This window comes from Triturus cristatus, chromosome 10 (genome assembly GCF_964204655.1).
Source record: "Triturus cristatus chromosome 10, aTriCri1.1, whole genome shotgun sequence".
NCBI classification, from domain to species: domain Eukaryota; kingdom Metazoa; phylum Chordata; class Amphibia; order Caudata; family Salamandridae; genus Triturus; species Triturus cristatus.
The window spans coordinates 1109691468-1109716024 of NC_140593.1; the positions used below are offsets into that span (position 1 = coordinate 1109691468).

Consider the following 24557-nt stretch of genomic DNA (forward strand, 5'->3'; position numbering starts at 1 on the left):
CTACTACTGCTAGGCATTTGGTAAACACCCGTGGTGCAGTGGTGACCCCGAAGGGGAGAACCTTGAATTGGTAATGTTGCCCGTCCACCACGAACCTGAGGTATTTTCTGTGAGAGGGGTGTATTGGAATGTGAAAGTACGCGTCTTTCAGATCCAGTGTTGTGAGAAAGTCTCCCTGGCAGAGGAGTGGGAGGACTTGTTGTAAGGTGACCATGTGAAAGTGGTCTGAATGTATGTAGGCATTTAGAGGCCGGAGATCCAGAATGGGTCTGAGGGTCTCGTCTTTCTTTGGGATTAAGAAATATAGGGAGTAGACCCCTAGATTTCGTTGATTGCCGGGTACCTGCTCTATGGCGTGTTTCTGGAGGAGCGAGAGTACCTCTTGTTTGAGCAGTGTGGAATGCTCTTGGGACATTGGACGGTGCCTTGGTGGGATATTGGGTGGGGTAGATGTTAGCTCGAGGCAGTACCCTGACCGAATGATTTGGGTCACCCATTTGTCCGATGTTATGGACTCCCATACGTGGATAAAATCTTGTAGTCTGCCCCCGACCGGAGTGGAATGGTCTGGGGGGAGCGAAGGGGAGTCATTGTGCGGGTGGGGTGGCAGAACGGGTATTGTTGGTTTTGCCCCTGCCCTTATTGTTGTTGCCTCTGTAACCACCTCTTTGGTTGCCCTTTGAAAAGGTATTTTGAGGAGGGGATTTGTAGGAGGTAGAGGCATTATCGGTGGAGGAGCCTCTACCTGTGCCACGAAAGGACGAGCGTCGAAAGGAACGCTTAGAGGCTTGGGTCTGGAGCGCTCCCATAGACTTCGCTGTGTCTGTATCTTTCTTCATTTTTTCGAGCGCTTCGTCTACCTTTGGGCCAAAGAGTGTTTGCTGGTCAAAGGTGTGATTAAGTATTGATGTCTGGACCTCAGGCTTGAACCCTGATATCCTGAGCCAGGCATGGCGGCGAAGCAGGACACTGGTGTTTATGGCTCTAGAAGCAGTGTCTGCTGCATCGAGGGCACACTTAATGGAGGTGTTTGTGATTAGTTTGCCCTCCTGTATCAGGTCATGAGCTTGACGTTTGTATTTCTCTGGAAGGTGCTGCATAAGAGCCTCTAATTCATCATAGTGTGCTCTATCATATCGCGCAAGCAGTGCTTGTGTATTTGCAATGCGCCACATGTTTGCAGCCTGGTAGGCGGTGCGTTTACCAGACGCGTCCAGAAGTTTAGATTCCTTGTCTGGTGGTGGGGCATCTCCTGAGGATTGGGAGTTAGCCCGCTTTCTAGCTGTGGAGACAACTAGGGAATCTAGAGGAGCAGGGCCCTTGATGTATGCAGGGTCTGTGGGTGCCGCCTTGTACTTCTTCTCTATTCTAGGGTTTAGTACTCTGGCTCTGACAGGGTCTTTGAATACCTCTGTAGCGTGCTTGGTGACACCCTTAAGCATGGGTAAAATAGCAGTGGAACGATCTTGTAAATCAAATGTATCCAGTAGGAAGTCTTCTTCCACTGGTTCAGTGTGCATGTCCACCCCATGGTAGTGTGCTGCTCTCTGCACTAAATGGTGAAACCCTAAAGAGTCCTCTGGAGGAGACGGCCTTGATGGGTATAGGTCGTCTTGAGGTACATTGGGTACATCAGGGTTATTATAATCCTCCCATGGATCTGGGGTCCCTGGTGGAGTGGAATCCATTGGGGCGTCCCCTGGGTCATTGTCCGGGTCCCCGTCATCCGGATCTGGGGATGGGGCCGGATCGTAGTGAGGTAAAGGTGGAGGGGGTGGTGGTGGGAGGGGGGGTGGCAGTGGGGAGGGTACTCTAAGGGGAGAAGTAGCTGAGTCCCTCTTTTTGGGTGGAGGAGGAGGAGCCGGAGCCTCAAGGCGACGCTTCTTAGTAATCACAGTCAAAAGGCCAGTCTTTGGATCTCTGGACAAAGTCTTTTGTAAAGGGTCTGGTGTAAACAGAGCCAATGGCGCCGAGTCGTTTGTCGGCACCGGCGATTTCGGAACCGGAGGTTTCGATGTTCTGTGTACGCCATGCTTTTTGGAGGTCTCCGTGTGTTTCGGCGTCGAATGCTGTTTCGGCGCCGGAGCGTCGGTGCCGACCGATTTCTGTTTGTGTTTGGTCGGCGCCGAGTGTCCAGGCTTCGGCACCGGTGGTTTCGGAGTCGAGCTGGATTTTGCAGGCTTCGGTGCCGAGTGGTGTTTATCGGCACCGGGCGTCGGCTGGCTCGATCCCGAGCTGCCGTGAGACTTTGAGTGCTTCGACACCGGGCCCGAAGGTGGGGTGATCGAGGCTTTGGTTTTGGTTTTGCCCAGGCCGGCAGGCGAGGGAGTAACCGGAGTCTCTTTGGTTTTCGGTGCGGGGCTGGGAGGGGGCATTGTACTCACGGCCCGCTGTCCTGGTGTTACGTCCTCCAGGTCTGAGTCGTCGGCCTCGGAAGCGCTGACGATGTCTTCTCCCAGTTCGGTGTGTGTCTGCCCCGAAGCTTCGGCGTCGTCTCCGAAGATGTCCGGTGGAGCTGTCGAGGATGAGTGCGCCATGGTGCGTCGAGCCCTTCGATCTCGGATCGTTTTCTTCGATCGAAAAGACTTGCAGGCGGGGCAGTCTCGAGCCTCGTGTTCCGGAGAGAGGCAAAGGTTACACACCTGATGGAGGTCGGTGTGGGGAAATTTAGACCCACATTTTGGGCACTTTTTAAACGGAGTCCTTTCCATCGGCCGGGACCGGAGTCGCGGAGGGCCCGAAGGCCGGTGTCGATGTACGGGATGGAAAAAGTGCCGCTTCGAGAGATGAAGATGAAGGAACTCGAAGAATCGAGGATTTTCCGTCGAGGCTGGAACCGTAGAAGTTCGAAGCCGGAGCACGAAGTATCACATCCGAGCCCGATGGCGGAAAAAAAACAATCTGAGGATGGAGCCGAAGCCCATGCGCAGTACGGACCGAAGGAGGAGTCACCAAACTCGTGACTTCCAAAGACGGTCCAAGAAGAAAAACAAACTGCAAACATCCGGGCCCAACACCAGATGGCGACCTATGCTAAGTGTACAATCTGCAGCTCATATGCCTCGAACAGGGTTTATACTTTTTATCAACCCTGGGTGTGATGACTAGCCTTGACTGGATCCTTTAATGTCTCATATGCTGTATTGAGCATCTCTTTGAGCACTGGGAGAAACTTTAAGGTTCATTGTGTCTTGCACAGTGTTTCGACCAGGAAGCGGTCATCTTACTGGACAAAATGTATGTCTACTTTATGAAACGTAGCAGCCCTGTGAATGACCTTGTGATAAGAGGTGGGGTCATCTGAAGGGGACGGTGTGGCTGGGTAAAGAGCTGGATCCACGTCCCGGCGGGGATCGGCATCATAGCGTTCCCATGGGTCATCTCTAGATTCAAGGTCATAAGGGACCTTGTAGGGTACTACTGGATATGAGGGGCAGTCCCCCCCCCCCCCAATAGGAGGAGTGTTGTGAAACCACTGGAGCAAGTGGCGATGGTGGCACCAGTACAGGTGGAGGAGGGGGAAGGGGTGGGGCGAGGAGGGGCAAGTGGGTTAGTGCCCCTCTCCAAGGTCATTCTGTGCTTAGGAGATGTGATCTCCCAGGCAAACTTCTTCTCTAAAATGAGTCTCCTCTTCTGTTTGAGAGTGTCTTGGGTGGCAGTTTTGTAGAGATCTTTCCAGTCTGTGGATAAAGACTCTTTTAGCATGCATCAAGTTCTTTCTGCAAATGCTGAAGGGTCAGCAGTTACAATATGTGGGATCATGCCGCTGACGAGGGCTTCAGTGCCGAGTGGCCTGACGTCGAAGGACTCCTCTGAGCTGAGTGAGTTTTTTGAAGTCGGGATTGCCCTTGACAGCAATTGAGGCTTTAGAACTGAGCCGGGCTTAAGTGCCTGCATCGGTAACGGAGTTGAAGGGGCTGTTGGTGCAAAGGAAGACCATGACTTGTACCAGAGGAAGGAGCAATAACTGCTCCGAGACCTTTTGTCAGTACCCTACTGTCCATCTTCTAACAGTAACCCATAATATATGCCCTGCCTATTTATGGATGGTACATTGATAAGTAATTTGAAGGTGATGCTTTACATGGAGGCGTACTTATCCCTTCCTGAAGGGAGACTTATCTCCTACCATATAGTTTCCTCAATGTCAGAGTCTTCTTGTATGGGCAGTTGAGTGTCTTCATCATAATGGGTGTGTTTCTCCTCCTGTGGTCCAGGGAATGCAGGTTGGTTACATTGTTTTATCTCTTTTTTTCTGTCTACTTTCAAGATCTCTTGTAACAGATGTTAAGTGGTAGAAGAAGAAATTTGATGATATTGTTAATTCCTACATAATGATACTTTATCTCTTGCTTTGAGGTCAGGTTTCGATCCACTTTTTTTTGTAAGGGGGTGGGGGATTAGTGGATTGCCTTAATCTTGAACATATTTTTGATCACAATTGACTTTAGGGGTCAGGACAGAAATGGAAGGTGTGCTCACACTGGTGTGTCCTCATCTTTCTGCGCCCCCTCCCAAAAACAGTTTTTTCTCCTGGTGGTCGATGTTAGCTTGTGGCTGAACTACTGTTCTTTGTGACATTTTCTTCAATTTTTAATGACCACTCTTCAGTCTCCTCACTCTGAAGCTCTAAGGTTCTTCAACCTGGGGCTCCTTACTTTTATCTTTAAGAGGCTCACAGTCCTTCCTCCGGGGAGGTTTTGTAACCCCTTTCTTCTGGTCACCCCCAGTGGACGTCCTAGTTGTTCTTGTCTTGACTCAATGGTCTGCCTTCTTTCCCAATTCTTGGGGAGAAATTGGACCTAGGTTTACCAGATACTGATGCAACTTTTCATCAATGCAATTACTTAATATGTGTTCTTTCATAAACAAATTATAAAGACCATCATAATCTTGCACTTTGCTTCCAGTCAAACACCCATCCAGTGTCTACACTGAGTAGTCTGCAAACTCCAACCAGGGCCGACTTTGGGTTTTCTGAGCCCCCCTGAATCTAATTCTATACTCCTCAGTTGAGTCCAAATCCCTCAATCAGAGATCTCTTCATGAGGTCATAAAACTCAGCATCTGCCCCACTAAGGGTCAGAAGTCTGTCTCTGCACATACCAGAGAACAGTTCCCAAAGGAGTGCCCCCCTAGTGAGTTTTCTTCACCCTTCTGGCTTCACAATCCCTCTCAAAGGCTGTGAACCATTTGGTGATATCACCCTCCTCAAATTTAGGGCCAATCCCTTTGGGGATCTTGGGATCATAGGATACTTCTTTTTCTATATTTTTATAGATTGCTGCCACCATTGATGGGTCCTAGGCCCATCTCTGCTCTTTCTTTTTCTAGAGCCAGGAGTCTGGTTCCTAGGTCTAATCTTTTGGTCAGCCTGGCTAGCAGGATGTCCTCCTTATTGAGGCTTTCCTCAATGTCCTCAGTAGTGCCTGACCCACCTGTGTGGGATCTAGGTACTGAGAGGTTGATGCTTGGAGTCAAGGGTACTTGGACCCTTTTCTCCCTAGGAAGTGGAGGGGGTTGATCTACCAGGTCATCCCCTTCCCCTCCTTCCTCATCTGACTGGTCTTTACCATTTTCAGATGGGTGGTCCTTAGCATACCCAGCAAACAGCTCCTGGAGCTTCTGTTTAGTGGGATGGGACCCCATGGCTATGTTTTTAATTTTACTTAGGGACCTTACCTCTTTGAAAGACAAGTGAAGGTAAGAGGTGAGGTCGAGCTCCTCCGCCAAGTCCTCTATGTCATTGTGGTTATTTTCCCTAACAGCTGGGTTCTTGTTTTGAGACATTGTTAAAAAAAACTTCTAACCCCTCTAACCCTATCTAAAGTGACTTTTAATTTTTCTAAAATTATAAAGGGACTTAACCAATGGCCTAACAAGACTTTTAGTAATTTTGCAAAAATGCGAATTTGAAAAAAATCTGAATTCTAAAGACAATTTAAGAGTTCTGTTGTGTGATCAGGTGGTAACCAAGTAGTCCAACAAATGCAAAGTTGTATATACCACCGCTGATCCACCAATGTAGGAAGCTGGCTCTGTATATACTATACCAAAGTGAGGTATAGTGTGCACAGAGTCCAGTGGAACCCCAAAGGTAGGCAGAGGTAAAGTTAGATAGCAGCTCACTCTCTATTTGTGGTAGTGTGGCCTAGCAGTAAGGCAGTATCAGAGGACAGTGTTAAGCATTTGTTGTACACACTCAGTCAGCAAATGAATTCACACACTCAAAGACTTCATACCAATTGTTTTTGTATAAAAATATTATTTTAGTTATTTTATTTTCTAGAACCAAGCAAGCCTGGCACAGGTAAGCAACAAATACTTTACAGTAGTAATGCAGTTTGTAAACAGTTTGAATTGTATATGCATATGAACTTTGTTTTGACTTTGTATTGACTTACAGTATGGTTGCAGAGAAATGCAATACTTTGTAAATACAGTACATAGACTTGAATGGGCTTTTCAGTAAAATACCAGGTAAGTTACTTTTTATATTTACTTTTCTTACACAGAGTAGTATACCTATATACTACTCTGTGACATTTCCTGTAAACAGATAGGTAAAATCGTTTTTGTTAAACAGTACAATTTTAAAGAATTTCTTTAGGTTTTCAAACTCCACACTTAAAAACTTTTCACAGAAAAACAGTCAATGTTACCCTATGGAGAAAAATTGTGTTATCGGTTTTGAGGTAAGTGTTCGGTAGTGGGAGTTGAGGTTTTGGGGGTAGACTCAGGGGTCCCCCAGGGTCAAGGATGCACTCCAGTTACACCCTCAGCGGCACTAGGGCGGCCAGGTGCAGAGTGCTGAGGCCCAATGTTATCAAATGGGGGATAGGGGGCCTCCGGTTGGTGGCTGCTGAAGAGCAGGTCACTTGGTTGTGGGAGCAAAGCTCCTGGACTTTAGCTCAGGGCAAATGGGGAAACAAAGTAGCACCAAAGGTGCACTCTCAGCGGCACTGGGGCAGCTGGACGCAAGGGGCTGTTTCGACGTCGGGCGAACTGTTATTTTCAATGGGGAACCTCCGGTTTGCAAAGGCACTGCAGGCTTGGGGACGAAGGTCTTCTGGGTGTGACCACCACTTTGAGAGGTAAGTTGGGAAGTTGGGGGTTGGTTAGGCACCATCGGTTTGGCCACCCAAGGCCGTGGGGTGCAGGGGTGCCTTTTGGGGTCCGATCTTCTTACCAGCTCCTGGTCACGGTTGGGGGGAACCTTCTGGATTTAGGCTGCAGGCGTCGACTGGAGGCTTGAGTCAGGTCAGGGGTTGCCGGATCTCGGGTCAGGATCGCCGGGGAAACCTCTTCTTGGTGTTAGCCCACTCGAGCTCGGACTGTGGATGGCAGGTGCAGAGTGGTGCGGATTCGCGATTTGCAGCCGGGGCCAGAGGTTGCAGATGAACAAATCCGGTGTTCACTAGAGCCAAAGTCTTTGGGGTTGAAGGTAGGCAGGTCCTCTGGGGTTTTTGAGGTTGCTGGCTGCAGGACACACCGGGATTTCACAGTATCAGGTTCGAGGTTGAGATAGGCCGGTAGGGCTGGGGTCAAGTCAGTGGGCGTCTTCCTCTTGTTAGTTTCTGGACGGCTATTCGGTCCTTCTTCTTGTAGTTTCTTCTTGTATGAGGAAACAAGGTTCAGGGGTGCCCCTAGATTTAGGGGCGTTACAGGAAGGGACCAATATGTCCCTTCCCTGGGGAGAGTACACCCCCTATTATGCCACCCTCCAGTGGGAGGGGGCATGAGATTGTCCCTTGTTGGCTGAGTCCCCCCCACCTGCAAGATGGCAGGGACTGAGACTTGTGCTTCACCTCGCCTCACCCTCCTGAGGGGTGGAGTTGGCAGAGGTGGGCACACCACTCTTCCTTACTTGTTTTTCCCGCCGGTTCTTCCGCCCAAAGTGGGGGTCAGAATCAGTGGGCACCAGTTGCTGAAAGCAGCAAGTGGTCTGGGGAAGCTCACAAAGGCGGCAAACCTTTGAAGCTTCCCCTTCGTGAACCCTGAACCATACTGGGGGAGGAGGCTTGGCACCTCGTCCCAGGATGTGCATTGTTCCAGGCCCCAGAGATCAGCAGGCTGTCAACCCAGGGGTCCAGAAACATGTCTGGTGGTGGCAGCTGAAAGCAGCCACTCAGCCTGGACACTAGTGGTTGGTTAGTTGTCAGGGGGCATCTCTAAGATGCCCTCTGTGTGCATTTTTCATTAAATCCCACACTGGCATCAGTGTGGGTTTAATGTGCTGAGAAGTTTGATACCAAACTTCTCAGTTTTCAGTGTAGCCATTATGGTGCTGTGGTGTTCGTAATGACAAGCTCCCAGCACCATACCCTCGTAATGGCAGCACTGCACTTACAATGTCTAAGAATGGACTTAGACACAGTAGGGGTACTGGGCTCATGCACCTGTACCCTCACCACTGGTATAGTGCACCCAGCTAGAGAGGTGGCTGAACTATGCCAGGGAAGTGGGTTGTAGGCAGGGCACACAGATATGTGCCATGTCATGCAGCCTGCAAAGAAAGACAGTGTGTGTGTGTAAATGTACAGGGCCTCTAAGGGTGGCATAATAAGTACTGCAGCCCTTAGAGGTCTTCCCTGGTCACAGTGCCCTGGGTACCTGTGGTACCATTTACCAGGGGCTGACCTGTGGCTAGAGAGGCCAATTGAGTTAGTTTTGGGGAAAGAGCACAGGCCCTTGGAACCTGATTGGCAGGGACCCAGGCCACATCAAGTCAAAGTGCATCAGTAGTCTGGCAAAATGTGGGGGGTTACTGCAACAGAAACCCGCTTCCCTACACTGGTGAATTGAAGACTTACCCTCACCATCACTGTGTGCTGCCACCTGTCCAACTATGGTGGACGCCCACAAGAAAAAAGTTTTACTTTTCAACAGTTTCCACACCCAAACACTACAAGGCAGAGTAACGTACAGCTCGACACTCTAGATGAGATTTCTGATACAATCCTGCAAATTCCAAAGATACCCAAACTCACCCTTCCCCCTGTCAGCTGTCAAGAAGAATCCAAATGTAATACATTGCTTTAAGCTGTAATATTATTAACATTATTACCATGAACATACGGCTCCACTGAGGATCATTTAATGTTGCTTCCATCATGAACAGCTCAACAGTCTGGGACGGGTGACGTGTGAGGAACTTTATCAAGGGCTCTCGGAAAGGACTTCCAGCCTGAAAAGACATTCATTATTACTTGTAACACAGCAAGAGATGCCGAGCAAGAATCAAGAATGTAAGGCTAATGAAAACTAGCTCTTGATGTACACAATTACTTATTTTAAAAGGTGCCAAAATAAAAAATAAAGGGATCATGTAGTCAGATACATAACTAATAACTTTACCATTATATATATATATATATATTTTTTTTATAAAGGGTCTGTGACCAGAAAAGGAGAAACGATTACCTCAATCAGCATGGCCCGTTCAGTTTTCATTACCACCTCCAGCAAAGGTTTAACAAGAGTCTGCGGTGCAGCTGGGATCAAATGGAAAAGGTTGATAATTGCTGAACAAATCTTCATTTCCTATGTAGTAAAAAAATATATACGGGTATTAAAAAAAAAATGCATAAGGGATTTTATCAGGTTACACAACTTCTGTGGTTCAATTAACAAGTACCATTGTTCTACCCATGAAAGAATAGCCATAGAACAAGTCAGCGAACATTTAGCGACTAAAGAAGTAAATACTTGTCTGCAGCACAGACACAATGCACCGAAGTAGGACAAGAATTTTCTCCAAGACCGAACACTTAAACTTAGGGATCACTACAGAAACTATTGTACAGCACAAAATCTTTCCAACCCAATTAAAAACCATATTTGGCTTAATTTAAATCAGTTCTAAACCTCATGCATTATTCTTATCTGCATTCTTCTGATGCAAGTTACATGCTTACCATGATTACCGTCAGAGAGGATTAAACGCAAGATATTTCAAAAATCACAACTATTGATTAGCCCAAAGTCACGAGGGAGTTCTTCAGCCATCAATTGCTCTTTTTCAGCTAAGAGAAGTAAGCAATGTGGAGTATTTTACATCCACACTAGTAATTAAAAAGTGAAATTATAACTAAGGTTAGTGCTACTGTCAGAATACCAAGATCAACAGTGTCCCTCAAAACATGAGGGGAATTGACAGCTATGGAAAGGTGTGTAAAATGAATCCACATATTTTACTGCACTCGCCCCAATATGATTTTATACGATATCCCATAAGGATTACCAAGGACAGTGCTTTCCTTCAGCTTTGTAGGTTTGAAAGATAAAATTTACGTTTTGTCATCTAGTCCAGTGTGTAGATAATTTGGTACTTAGAATAAAATAAACCACACAACTACTTGTTCGAGTTTTGTTATAAGGAGATGAAACAGTGTGGTGCTCTCCCTTAACAACACCCAAAATATATTGTTCTGCTGCAGAGAAGAATCAGTCCTTTGCAATCCATACTTTGCAATTAATATGTTTTTTAAAGCTACTGCAGAAACTGTTTCCCAGTGCCCTTTAAAAAAGTTACGATTGGAAAACGTTTTACTTAGTTTTTGAAGATCTACTTTTAAAGAAATAAATGACATTTTAGCACCTGCAAGAGCCTGAAATATATTTAGATTTAAGGGAGAGGTTTAAGAGAGACTTCATCAGCTAATACTATAGGCAAGGAAATGTAAGTGAGCTTGGCAATGGGAGGGGCTTGGTCTGCGTTTTCAACCTACAAGTGTATTTCTGGCTGAAGAACGATGAAGTTATCTTTGTGGTACCTCCGTTACTTCCCACTATCAGCTTGTGGGTATCAATGTCACCAATTGGCATGACTGTGAAGGGCTTCTACTGGTGTTCGATAATACACAAAGCTTGTGCAGTACGGTGTACACATGCATTTGTCTAACACAGCTATCTTTGTGCACACGCTTCTTCTGTCAGTTCACCAATTTAAAAACCAGCCTATGGAAGATGATTTCGGAGGCCTGTTGCATGAAGAAACCCACTGTCATGCACATGTTCATCTGCACTTCTGGTCAGATGATTGAAAAACGTAATTTCATCACTGAATGAACATGAGAGGGTTGATGTTCATTGTCAATATTCAGGGGCAGAACCACTGTCATTTGTTCTTCTACTAAACAGTGGGGAAAGGGTGTCCACCTGGTTTGGATATAGAAAGTATGCTGTGATGTTAGGCTGTGTAGATCCTTACAAGCATGATATTCAACAAGGATACAAAGACCATCAGTTCTAGTAAGACTACAGTCAGCCTAAGTGAAAAGGCGTTCAAAGCTAGGAGTACAGCCTACTGATCCACCATGATTGTGTTCTGGGGCATACCTAATTTGTATCTTAACACACTGATGGGGAGTTCACTGAAATTGGCCGGTGATGACTGCAAGCTGAGGATGTGAGAAATGCAAGGAGCACCCAAGCAACAGGTTGGGGAAATTGCCCACCACAATTAGAAGGTGGAACCAGTGATGAGTAGACCAAGATGAGTTTTGAATGGGATTCTTGCAGCTGATCTCAATGTTCGGTCAGATTGAAATGTAGGGCTTGCAGGTGGAGACTGGTAAGGCTTAACGTCTAGATACAGGAAGCTTGCTAGAATCACTAAGATATCAATACCATTTTGGTCAAGAAGTTATTCACTGCTTGATTGATAGGCGTAACATCTCGGGACTAGGCAAGGTCTTTGGTAACCTGGTGACCAGATCGCTTTGGAATTGGCTAGAGGCGTTTTTGCTTAGTTCACTCAAAGAACCTCATATGTCTTGGCAATCTGGACTCTGAGCCCTCTCCAGGCCCTGCTCAAATCAGAGAGGCTTCTGAGTATCAGTGAACTAGGCCGTGATTGTGGTGAAGACCAAAGGAGCTGCACTAAGATCAAAAAGTAGCATCCTGTACTTGTAGTTTTGACTTCCCACCGTTAACATTAGATACATTCCGTGATACTTCAGGAAAGTCACACAGAAATTGATGTCCTAAAGCTCTACTGAACTGCACCAGATAAGGTGGTAGTTGCACCAGAGTCAGGGAAAGATAGACTGGGACCTTTAGCTTACTGATCTTTCTTTCCTTCCTTCCGGAGTAGATTAAGCATTACCTGGTGATCCTGATCATGGAAATATGCATCAGAAGACCCACCCTAAATAACTTCAACCTTCTGACGCATTTAAACAGTGGTCCCATGGAGGATCAGCCATCAGAATATAGGTTTCTTAAGGTAGAGCAAATTGAGAATTCACAGTCAGAAACCTAGAGGGTGCTCCATGCCTACATGAGTCAGGGGAGATGCAGGTTTGGCAGGACAGGACGACAGGTACATTAAACTTTAAATGATTCCCACAGTATTTAAGAAAGTGTACGTGTGGGAATAAGGTCTCCTGAAACTTTGCTTAGCTATCTCCACCATCTATCGAATTCAACAGCACAAATGACTGTTCACTCTACTCCAAAGAGCACGTAAAGAGTACACAAAACCAGTCCTCTGGCAAAAATGAATTGCTCCAGGTGCAACCATACATTACATTCAAGGCTGTGAGTACAGAGCATAAAGAAAACCATGTGATGAACCACATTTTTTACTGGAAACAAATGAAGCACTGGCAGAGCTAACTGTTTCAGATATGCTGTTTAAAAAAAACACATTTTGGAGTTCAAACCTCTAGCTATTTACAACACACCTAGTGCTATGCACTAAGGGCAACCACCTCAAATTCAGGAAATGTTGATTAAGTGGTTGTTCCCACCATTGCATCAGTGCAATTTTAGGTTACAGCCCCATTGGATGAGTGATAGTTCTGCATCATTAGAACTTCAGTGTCATAAAGAATTGTGGTATAATTGCACTTTCTCCATGAGGGGAAAACATGCCACCAATCCTGGTCTCTTGTGAGACTTCACTTGGACTCCCTGCATTAAATTGAGAACTGCAGAGGAAAGGTGCTCAAACTACAAACATTCTAGGGGAAGGACATACAGCAAACACAGGACAACAGAGAAATGGTTTCTCCTATGGTAGGTGCGGTGGCACCCAAACACTACACCGATTACTCAGGGAGAAGGTCAAAATGTGGTCACAAAAGCAGGTCCAATTTAGGAATGCACACTCTGATGTAGCCATTCAAATAGGGAAAATGATTTTACATGTTTCATGGGAACAATAGTCACCCCAAAGGGACAAAACACAATTTTACTCCAACAAAGATGATGTCCCTCATGCAAAAAGGGTCAATACAGTCATACTGACACTTGATTGCCTTCCTTAAGGCATGATCAAACACACAAGAGGATTATGTGGTAATATCTAGAATTGTATGATTTAACTGTGATGCAGTAGAACTGCATCACAGCTAAAATTCTAGGATTAACCAGCATTGGACTGTATTGCTGAAGGTTGCTGCATGTAATCTGTACTCCAATAAAAGCACTTCAAGAACTTATTTGGAGTTAATTTGTCTGGATTACTACAAATTATGGCGACGAGGATGGGATGCATTGACTTGAGAGATCTTAATAGAAACATTTGGGTGGATAGACCACCCTTACCAAACATTGGAGAAATGTTGAGCATGATGGGTGGAGGTTGTGTTTTTAGTGCACTAGACATGTCCTCAGCCTATCATCAGGTAAATCTACATCCCGAGTCACATCCCTTAACTTCATTTGTAACACCTTTGGGAGCGTTTTGGTATTGTAGAATGCCTTTTGGACTGGCATCAGCTTCTGCTGTATTCCAGCGAATCATGCATAAGATATTTAAAGGAATGGAGAGAATATTATGTTTTCAGGATGACATAATGATTGTGGGGAGGTCATTTGATGAGCATGATAAACTTATGGAAGAAGTTCTTGAGAGAATTTTTAAGAGTGGATTAACAATCAAGAAAGAAAAGTGCCAATTAAGTTTGACTGAAGTCAACTATTTGGGTCATCAAATATCGAGAGATGGAATATGACCAAAAGGTAGTATTGTGAGAGCTGTCAAAGATGGTCCTTGTCCTACTAATAAGGAGCAGTTGAAGTCCTTCTTAGGTCTTGCCGAATACTGTTCAAAATTTGTTCCAAAGTTTGCTGACTTAGTAGAACCAATGAGACTTCTATCAAAGAAAGGAGTTGTATTTGAATGGAATTCTGAGTGTGAAAATGCATTTAATGATGTGAAGATATGTCTTTCCAGTGCTCCATCATTGGGGCATTTTGACTCTAAGAAGAAATCTATATTGGTCACGGATGCAAGCAATGTGGGAATTGGAGGAGTTTTATTGCAGGTGTCAGATGGAAATGAAACAATTATTGGATTTGCTTCCCGTAGATTACAGGGGGCAGAGAAATCATACTCTACTATTGAAAAAGAAGCTCTGGCTTGTTGTTGGGGAATGGCACATTTTAGGTACTATTTATGGGGCATACCTTTTGTTGTCAAAACAGATCACAAACCTTTAGTCCATATTTTTAAAGGTGGACGTGGATTAGATGGAAGCCGGACTCCTCACATATCGAGGTGGTTACTGTCTGTTTTAGATTACAATTTCATAGTTGAGTAAGTGCATGGGAGGAAGAATGTTATTGCTGACTGTCTTTCCAGAATGCCGGTTGAGGATGATTCTTGCGTGGAAATTTTTGAGGATTTGGTTGTAAGTGTGGATAGTGAATTTGCTATCAATCAGGAGGAATGGAAGGACGCAATGGAAATGGATATGGAAATGGATGATGAGTATAAGAAGCTGAAGGAGCTCATTGTGAATTGTTGGAATGATTCTATTGGGGCGGAAACGCATAAACATTATTTGTCAGTAAAGGATGAGCTTAGCTTACAAGGAGATAAGATTTTGAGAAGGAATAGGATTATTCCTCCACTCTTGTTGAGAACAAAGTTGTTGAGAATTGTACATGAGGGACACTTGGGTAGGAGTTTAACCAAGCAGAGATTGAAAGAGTCTTTTTGGTGGCCTGAAATGGACAGGAATGTTGAAGATTTAGTAAAAGATTGTCACGCGTGTAGCAATAGTGATAAAGTTAAAATTACAAGAGAACCCCCTTTGAGATGTGTAGAATTACCAATGAGACCATGGGAGAAATTGGCATTGGATGTGTTGGGTCCAATTGACAAACTAGGAAGCAGTAATCGTTTCTTGGTTGTATTGGTGGATTATCATAGCAAGTGGTTAACGTGTAAATCTATGGGTCACATTACTACTGCTAATGTGATAACATTTCTTAAAGAGGTCTTTCTGGAGGAAGGGGTACCGAAAACACTGGTGACAGATAATGGAGTTCAATTAGTTTCTTCAGAAATGAGCAGTTTTCTTAATAGCCTTGGGATCTCTCATGACAAAGTTGTTTGTTCCGTCCACAAGCCAATGGACTTGTGGAAAGAGTAAACCGGATTGTGATGGAATGCATTCAACATCGTTATCTAATGGTTTATCGTGGAAAGATGCATTACGGAGAATGATCTGGGGTCGTAGGATTACGCCTCACTCAGTAACAGGAATTTCTCCTTTTATTGCTTTGAAAGGAAGAGAACCAGGTACTAAGGAGTCTCCGATGTGGTTGAAAGAGAAGAATCAATCAGGTTTGGGTTGACAGAGAGAAAATGAAGTCAAGAGCTGTAGAGAGCTAATGGCGTAATAAGACAGCTTTTGATAGTAGAAAAGGTGTTAAAGAGTTGGTGTTTGTGGAAGGTGATTGGGTTGTGATAAGGAGATTTGGATTTGTGAAGAAAGGAGAAAGCAAGTTTTCTCAACCTCATAAAGTGATATCTGTCAAGGGTTCTGTAGCTCAATTGGATGATTAGAAGAAGTGGAGTTTTGGTAATTTATGTAAAGTTTCTCAATTATGAAATGAGAGAGTACTGACATTTATGTAAATTTCTCATTTATAAAATGAGTATTGAAATGTATGTAAAGTTCTCATTTATAAAATGTTGTGTTCTTAAACTTTTATCTTATTACTATATTGTTAATAGTTTTATTGTCAATCCTTATACTTCATATGTTACATGCTTCTTAAATGTTATTTTTTTTATTTTTTGTATTTTATAAGGGGGAAGATATGGGGTAATATCTAGAATTGTATGATGTAACTGTGATGAAGTAGAACTGCATCACAGCTAAGATTCTAGGATTAACCAGTATTGGACTGTATTGCTGAAGGTTGCTGCATGTAATCTGTACTCCAATAAAAGCACTTCAAGAATTTATTTGGAGTTAATTTGTCTGGATTACTAAAGATAGTTACCCTACAAACGTGATCACCAGCAGAGGGAGCATGGCAAGTAATATATGTTGACAGCTTTACCCAGAACTAAGACAGGCAAGAGGCACATCTTACTTATAATAGACATTTTCTCAAGGTGGTCAGAGACTATCCCTACAGTCGACTGCTCAGCACTAAAGACATGCAAAAGTACTGATAAAGGATATACTTTTCATGTTCGGATTGCCCCTTTTCATTCTGGCACACAACAGGTCGCATTTCAAGTCTAGAACTTGAAATATTGTGCCAAATGTTGGGTACAGAACACAAATTTCAAATCCCCTATTGACCGCAGAGTTCAGGGAAAGTAGACAGACTAAATTCAGGAGAAGACAGACGCGTGAAAACATTACTGATTCAGAAGGAACCTCATGGGAAGAGACACTTCAGCATGTTGTGCCACAACTGCACAGACATAAGCACCCAGCAAGAGGAGTGAGCCCATATGAAGTATTCTTTGGAAGAAACATGCCAGGGTGTGATTATAGGCATATGCCACCCCAAAACATTGCAGAAAAGAGGTCTGAACTAGCTTCAGCTGAGTATGTTAGGGAGGATAGATTGCAGCTTTTTGCGTGTATCCCTTCACTCGGAAAGCGGTGTCTCCTTTTCTTCACATTTTTGTACACTGTTGGCTTAAGTACAGTGAGATCTTTAGGACAGCTAGCCTCATGCCAAGAATCAACCTGCTGGATTTAGATTTCAGGCAATCCCACACAGTTAATCCAGATGAAGTCTCATGAGAGACCATGATTGGTATATGGTGGCAGGAGGTGTGTAAATCTGTTGCCTGTGGGCCCACTCTAAAAAAAAGAGCTGCCCAAGAAGACACCTCAGGTGACAGTTGGGCATTGCTTTGTTGCATTGAAACGCCACACACCATGTCCACAGAGCAGACGTCAAATCCCTTGCGAGGCTCCAAGGACACACTGCCCTCAGATCGGGAGAAAGTGCAAGATATTGTGCAAGAATATTCACATATATCGGGTTGAGTCTCAATCGATGGATGTGCACACAGTTTCGGAAACGCTGGGAAGAGCACTCATGGCAATATTACATACTGCTCACCCAACCTTTAAAAAGAAACCAAGATCCAAAAATCATCCAGGCACTAGCGCATTTGCCCAATGCCTAGAAGATGAAGAAAAAAAAAGAATTCCAACTAACAGCAGGCCAAGTATTAGACAATAAAGGTGATTTACACACAAAAGCAGCATTTTATTACAAGATGGCGAGATGTCTCAATTGCGAGAAAATAGAGGAATTGAAAATTGATTTACAGTCAAAGTTGAGTTCACATGGTACAGAATGAAGAGTGGAAAGGGCTGTTGTCTAAATGTATTAGAAGATAGATATGTCCCCAAGATTCTTATAGTGTTTAATTAACTGTTCCAACATCCCTTGAAAAAAAACTACTATATAGCCACAACACCCAGCCACACCCACAACTACTTTATACCGCACAGACTAGTGACAGCGAAGGCCAAACATACATTGAGTCGTTGGATATTAATGAGGTCCTACATAAAGTAGTAAAGGCACGAACATCTACTAATTACATAGAATTATAAAAGGCAATAGCAGCTACAGGAAAAGCAACACCATGAATAATCCACAAAGAACACCCGACTTAGAAGACCCTTGAAATGAGTACCATTTCACATGAAACCAGAACTATGGGGCTCATTATGGTGGCGGGCGGACATCGGTCCCTCCACCATCATAACGGTGATGGGACCGACCGTCAGACGTGCGGCGGTCCCACTGGCCTAATTACGATGCACGAGCCATACTGCTGCAGCACCGTCCACAATGGTAAAAGGACATGCACAGCATTTCCCTGCACCACGTGGCAGGCACCATGCGGTGCCTGCTACTAGGTGCAGGGAACTGCAGGGGTATCATGGGTACCCCCCAAGTGCACCCCCCACCCCCAAGGGGGCCTGCAACGGGCCCCCAAAGTCAATCACTGGCAGCCTTTCCATGACGGCATCGCCGCCATGGAAAGGCCTGTACACCACCCATATCATAATATGGCTGGCGGTGCCCACCATATTACTGGCCCAGCTCCGCCCGGCAGGCAATCATAACGATTGCCGAATGACAGAAGAGTGGCAGACGGACTTTGCGTCCTCCACGATCGCCACCGCCATCATAATATGGCGAGGGGTATTGCTCGTTACGCCATCGTAATGAGCCCCTATGCTACCAGCTCTAAGACTAATAGGATGAGCCGCAGTCCTTTCACATCCCCTTACTGCCATACACACTCAATCACAGTGAAAACACACAACCTATTAAGCCATATAAAGAAATAATGAATAAGGAGAAGGTTTAGCAACTTCTGCCAAAGCAAAAGACACAGCAATCCACAGCAAGTCTTAGTGACAGAAGTAACGGACGTGTGTAAGAAAGTGGGTTTCTGTTGCAGTAACCCCCCCCTTTTTTGCCTGATAACTGATGCACTTTTCCTTGTTGTGCCCTGGGCTCCTGCCAATCAGGTGCCCAGGGCCTGTGTTCCTTCCCTAAAAACTGCATAACAGCCAAAACCCAATTGGCATCTCTGGTCACCTGTCAGCCCCTGGTAAATGGTACCCTAGGTGCCCAGGGCCTCGTGACCAGAGAAGGCCCCTAAGGGCAGCAGCACTTATTGTGCCACCCTTAGAGGCCATGTACCCTGACAGACACACACAGACAGACACACACAGACAGACACACACAGACAGACACACACAGACAGACACACACAGACAGACACACACAGACAGACACACACAGACAGACACACACACAGACAGACAGACACACACACACAGACAGACACACACACAGACAGACACAGACAGACACAGACAGACAGACACAGACAGACACACACAGACAGACAGACACAGACAGACAGACACAGACAGACACACACAGACAGACACACACAGACAGACACACACAGACAGACACACACAGACAGACACACACAGACAGACACACACAGACAGACACACACAGACAGACACACACAGACAGACACACACACACAGACAGACACACACAGACAGACAGACACACACAGACAGACACACACAGACAGACAGACACACACAGACAGACACACACAGACAGACACAGACAGACAGACAGACACACAGACAGACAGACACAGACAGACAGACAGACACACAGACAGACAGACAGACACAGACAGACAGACACACACACAGACAGACACAGACAGACAGACAGACAGACAGACAGACACACAGACAGACACACAGACACACAGACAGACACACAGACACACAGACAGACAGACACACAGACAGACAGACAGACAGACAGACAGACAGACAGACACACAGACAGACACAGACACACACACACAGACACACACACACAGACACACACACACACAGACACACAGACACAGACACACACACAGACACACAGACAGACAAACACACGGACGAACACACAGACACACACACAGACACACACACAGACACACACACAGACACACACACAGACACACACACAGACACACACACAGACACACACACAGACACACACACAGACACACACACAGACACACACACAGACACACACACAGACACACACACACCCCTCCCCCCCCCTTTGCAGGCTGAGTGTCTGGGTGCAGAACCAAACAAAGAATCGACATGGCACACATCCCTGTGTGCCATGCCCACAACACACTGCCCTGGCATACCTCAGTCACCCCTCTAGCTGGGTGCCCTATGCCAGAGGTGCGGGGAAAGGTGCATGAGCCCTGTGCCCCTACAGCACCCAGGTCCATTCCTGGGAACTGTAAGTGCAGTGCTTCCATTTAGAGTATATGGCGCTGGGAGGTCGTCAACAAGAACTCCACAGCACCATGTTGGCTACACTGAAGACTGGGAAGTTTGGTATCAAACTTCTCAGCACAGTAAACCCACACTGATGCCAGTGTGGGATTTACTGTAAGATGCATGACAGAGGGCATCTTAAAGATGCCCCCTGAACCTAACATACAATCAACGTCTTGTCTGAGGGGCTGCCTAGGCCGCCACACAGCAGACAGGTTGCTGGACCCCTGGGTAGAGAGCCATCTGCTCTCCTGGGCCTGCAACAATGTACATCCTGCAACAATGCACATCCTGGGTGAGGTGTGAAGTCTCCTCCCCCAGAGTGGGCAGGGGAAGCTTCAAAGGCATTCCGCCTTTGTGAGCTTCTCCAGGCCACTTGCTGTACCCAGCAACTGGCCCCTACCGGTTCTTAACCCCCCTCACTGGCAGGAAGACTGGCAGGAAACCCCAAGGAAGGACAGGGGGTGTGCCAGCCTCTGCCAACCCCACCCCTCAGGTGGGGGAGGCGAGGTGAAGCACATCCCCGGGCTCTCGCCATCTTGAAGATGGGGAGCTCTGCCCAATCAGGACTAGGCCACTGCCCCCCTCCCACAGGAGAGTGGCAGGATAGGGGGTGTACCCACCCCAGGACAGTGGTCCCTGCCCTTTACCTACCTGTAACGCCCCTAAATTTAGTATTTAGGGGTGCCCTGAACCTTCCTTCCTCAGATTCCAAAATACAAAGAAGAGCAAGAAGAAAGAAGACCTGCCGTGCAGCTGCTAAGAAGAGGAAGACACCAACTGCTTTGGCCCCAGCCCTACCGGCCTGTCGACCATCAAACCTGCTCCTGCTACATCCCGGCACCTCTTGTAACCAGCAACCTCACAAACACCGGAGGACCTGGCTACCTTTTAGCTCTAAGCACCTGGGACTCCCATGAGCAGAGGCTCTACTCAAAACCTACCTCTAATCCCTGGCAGCAGCCCGGAACCGCAAGCCTGGCCTGTGCCGGAGTGAACAAAGACCACGAGGATGACCCCCCGGCGACTGTGCCCCCGAGTCCGGCACCCAAAGACTTCCCTCGATGCTCCTGACGATGCCTGCAGCCTCAGAACCAGGTACCCCCCCCAACCGTGATCAACAGAGGGTAAGATTTCCCGACACCAAAAGTCACCCCTGCACCCGGCGCACTGCGGCCCCCTGTGCCCAACACATGGGTACCTACCTATCCTCCAACTACTCAACTTAACTCTCGAAGTGGTGGTGGCACCTGAAGAATCTTCGTCCCCGAGCTTGCAGCCTTTTTTCAACCAGGAGCTTTCCCACTGAAATCAATTGAGCGCCCGAAGGCTCAATAGCACCTTGCACCCAGCCGCCCGAGTGGCCCTGGCAGTGTAACCTCTACACCCATCTACTTCCCCATTTGCCCTGAGCAAGTGACCAGGAGCCCAGCTAGGCAGCAGCCACCAATCAAGGTCCCCTGCCTCCCATAGGATAACATTGGACCTAACTCACTCTGCACCCGGCCGCCCTTGTGCCGCTGAGGGTGTAACAACTGTACCTACCTGACTCTGGGAGACCCCTGAGTCTGTGCCCAGAACCTTAACTCTGCAAGTCGAGTACTTACCCAAAAGCCAATAACTCAATTTTCTCCATAGGGTAACATTGACTGGTTTCTTCTGAAATTTCTTCTGTGTGTGGAGTTTATAAAACTTAAAATATTCACCAAAAATCAGCCGAGTAACGAAAACACTCACCTGCTATTAGGAGAGATCCCAGTGCTGGATCTTGGTGCCCAGCACTGACCCTGAAAAATATTCATAACCGTACTTACCAGTAACCCAATTTTCTTCTATAGGAAATCATTGATTGTTTTTCTGTGAAATTTCTTCTAAGTGTCGATTTTTGCCAACTTAAAATATATGCTTTAAAAATTGTACCAACTGTGAAAAACGTAATTACTTACCTGTTTTAGGTAGAGGTCCCAGTACTGAGTCTAGGCACCCAGTACTGGATTACAAAAGTAACGAGAACATACTATACCTGCAACTTGAATTTTCGTCCATAGGGAATCATTGACTGTTTTCTATGAAATGTCTTGTGTCAACTTTTAAAATAGCAAAATATTGCCTAAAAATCATAACAGCAACTAAGTCGACTTTTATCACTTGTTTCTAAGATCTGTCCCAGGACTGAATCTAGGATCCAGTCCTGGAATTACAAAAGTAATCCTGAAAGTAACCTATTGCAAATAACTTAAAACTTCCATTGAACTCAGTGCATTATTGTGTTTGAAATTGTGTTGCCTATTGCAACAACCTGTAACTATCTACAGAAGCCAATTGCATATTGCAAAAGTATTTACCTAAAGCATCTCATTCTGAGAAAGTATATTTTAATACCTATTGTTGGTTCTAAAATAAAACAAGCATATATTTTTTATATATACCATTGGCCTAGAGTTCATTTATTGAGTGTGTGAAACCATTTGCTGACTGAGTGTGTACAACAAAATGCTTTACACTGTCCTCTGATACAGCCTTACTGCTCGACCAAGCTACCACTTTAGAGAGTAAGGTTATATCTAACTTTAGCCTCTGCCAAACCTCTGTGGACACTGTACCTTTTTGGGAACAGTATATAACAGAGCCACTTTCTCACAACGTGGACAACTGGAAAAGAGAATTTCTGAAAGTATTCAGTACAACTTTAGAAAGACAGAGGGGATTTTTCCATCACATGGTTTGAGTCCTAGAGCTTTCACTAGAGCCCACAAAGTGTAATATAGACCGAGATCTACAGAGAGTTGTGAGTGATTGTATGTACAATGACAATTCTTTGATAGTAAGATAATTGTGTGCTATGCCTATCAAATATCCAGAGAGACCTGAAAAAGTAGGTGTAGATATTTTTTTAAACTTATGGTTTCGGAGACTGTACAGGTAAGTTCATTACTGTTTTGATAGATTAATTTTCAAAAAGTGAAAATAGTAAATGAAAATGTTTTCATAAGATAAGGAATTCCTCAGAAATCAGAAAGTGGTGACAGAGTTCAATCTGTGTCTGGTGCCATTTCAGATTATCTGAAACGCTGAGAAATAACCCATCAGAAGACATCTTGTTATCCCAGAGAAAATGGTCCGGTTGAAAGGTTCAATAAGGTATTGAAAGATTGTCTGCAACTGTCTTTGGGGAGTGGTTTGAAGTAGAAGAAGGAATTGAGGAACAGGTTGTGGAGATACAGGACACCCCACACTCAGTAATAGTAAATAGCCATTTACTTTGTGCAAGAAAGGATTCCAGGTACATTGCTGTGACCCACTTTGGAAGGGAAAACGTGAGATGGTAGAGTGAGATGTTTTTAGAGTATCTGAGGGGTGATAAAGCTTTTAAAAAAATGGATTGCAAAAGGAAAGTCGAAATTTGAATGATGAAGGGGTAGTGTTGTACAAACCAGTTGAAAGTGATCTGCTGTAGGGTTCCTGTGCATTAGGATATATCTCCTGTTTATCCACAAAAAAAAAATTAACCATCTCTGGAATAAGTGTCTTCTTTTCAAACAGCATTACATTTTTTTTACCTTTCCCTTAACCCCTTCGCTGCGGCGGAAATTCCGCCGCAGCGCTGGGAGGAGCGGGGGGGCAGCGCGGGGGCGCGGTGCTCATGACGGAGCCACTCCGTCATGAGCCACGGTTGGGCTGTGCTCATGACGGAGTGGTTCCGTCATGACTCCGCCCACAGCGCTAATCGCCCGCACAGGCGGGGAATTAGCGCCGCGTGGGCGGCGCGGCCGCCAACGGCCGCAACATGACGGAACCACTCCGTCATGAGCACACGGCAACCGTGGCTCATGACGGCGTGGTTCCGTCATGAGCACGGAACGAGTTAAACCGAATCCGAAACACGTTTATTTGGTTGAACATTTAGCCATAAACAAAAATGAACAAAAAACATGCAAAAACAGAGAAGTTACTAATAGCCATAATTCCAGATAATAACTTTGTTTCCTTAATAGCTCACACTATAACAAAAGGATGTAATTGTAAGAAAACTAAATGCTTGTCTGAACTGTGAAAAATATGATTTCAATAAAGGAACCAAATATTTCACACCAAGAAATGTATAAAATGTACAGAAAAAAGCAAATGCATTGGTGTTTGGATGGAAAATTGGTCTAAGGGCAAGGGTTGATATTGTTGAATTTTGTCCAACCTGTAGGAAATGAGAAGAAGTGGTGTATGGAGTCTAATCTCAACTTCAAGAGCCATCAACCATAGGAAGAGGAAACTAATGTCAAATAGGGCTCCATCCCAGATATTGTCTTTAACAAATAAAAGCTGACTTTGTGATTAGGAAGTTGATTATATTCTCTATTCGTGAGACAGCTGTGAGAAAGTGGCTCTGTATATACTGTTCCTTAATCGGTACAGGGTGTACAGAGTCCACAGTCC

The 24557-nt window shown here is 45.5% G+C and overlaps 1 protein-coding gene across 3 annotated transcripts in view; it reads right to left on the reverse strand.

The window, feature by feature from the left end:
* TRRAP (transformation/transcription domain associated protein) overlaps nucleotides 1-24557 on the reverse strand; it is a 1075110-nt gene that overhangs the window by 602276 nt on the left and 448277 nt on the right. For all 3 annotated transcript variants that reach the window (XM_085629333.1, XM_085629332.1, XM_085629331.1), the window contains 2 exons: nucleotides 9424-9543; nucleotides 9068-9187 (listed from right to left, as the gene is read on the reverse strand). In XM_085629333.1, the coding sequence (XP_085485459.1) occupies nucleotides 9068-9187; nucleotides 9424-9543 (240 nt within the window). The remainder of the gene's footprint in view (nucleotides 1-9067; nucleotides 9188-9423; nucleotides 9544-24557) is intronic.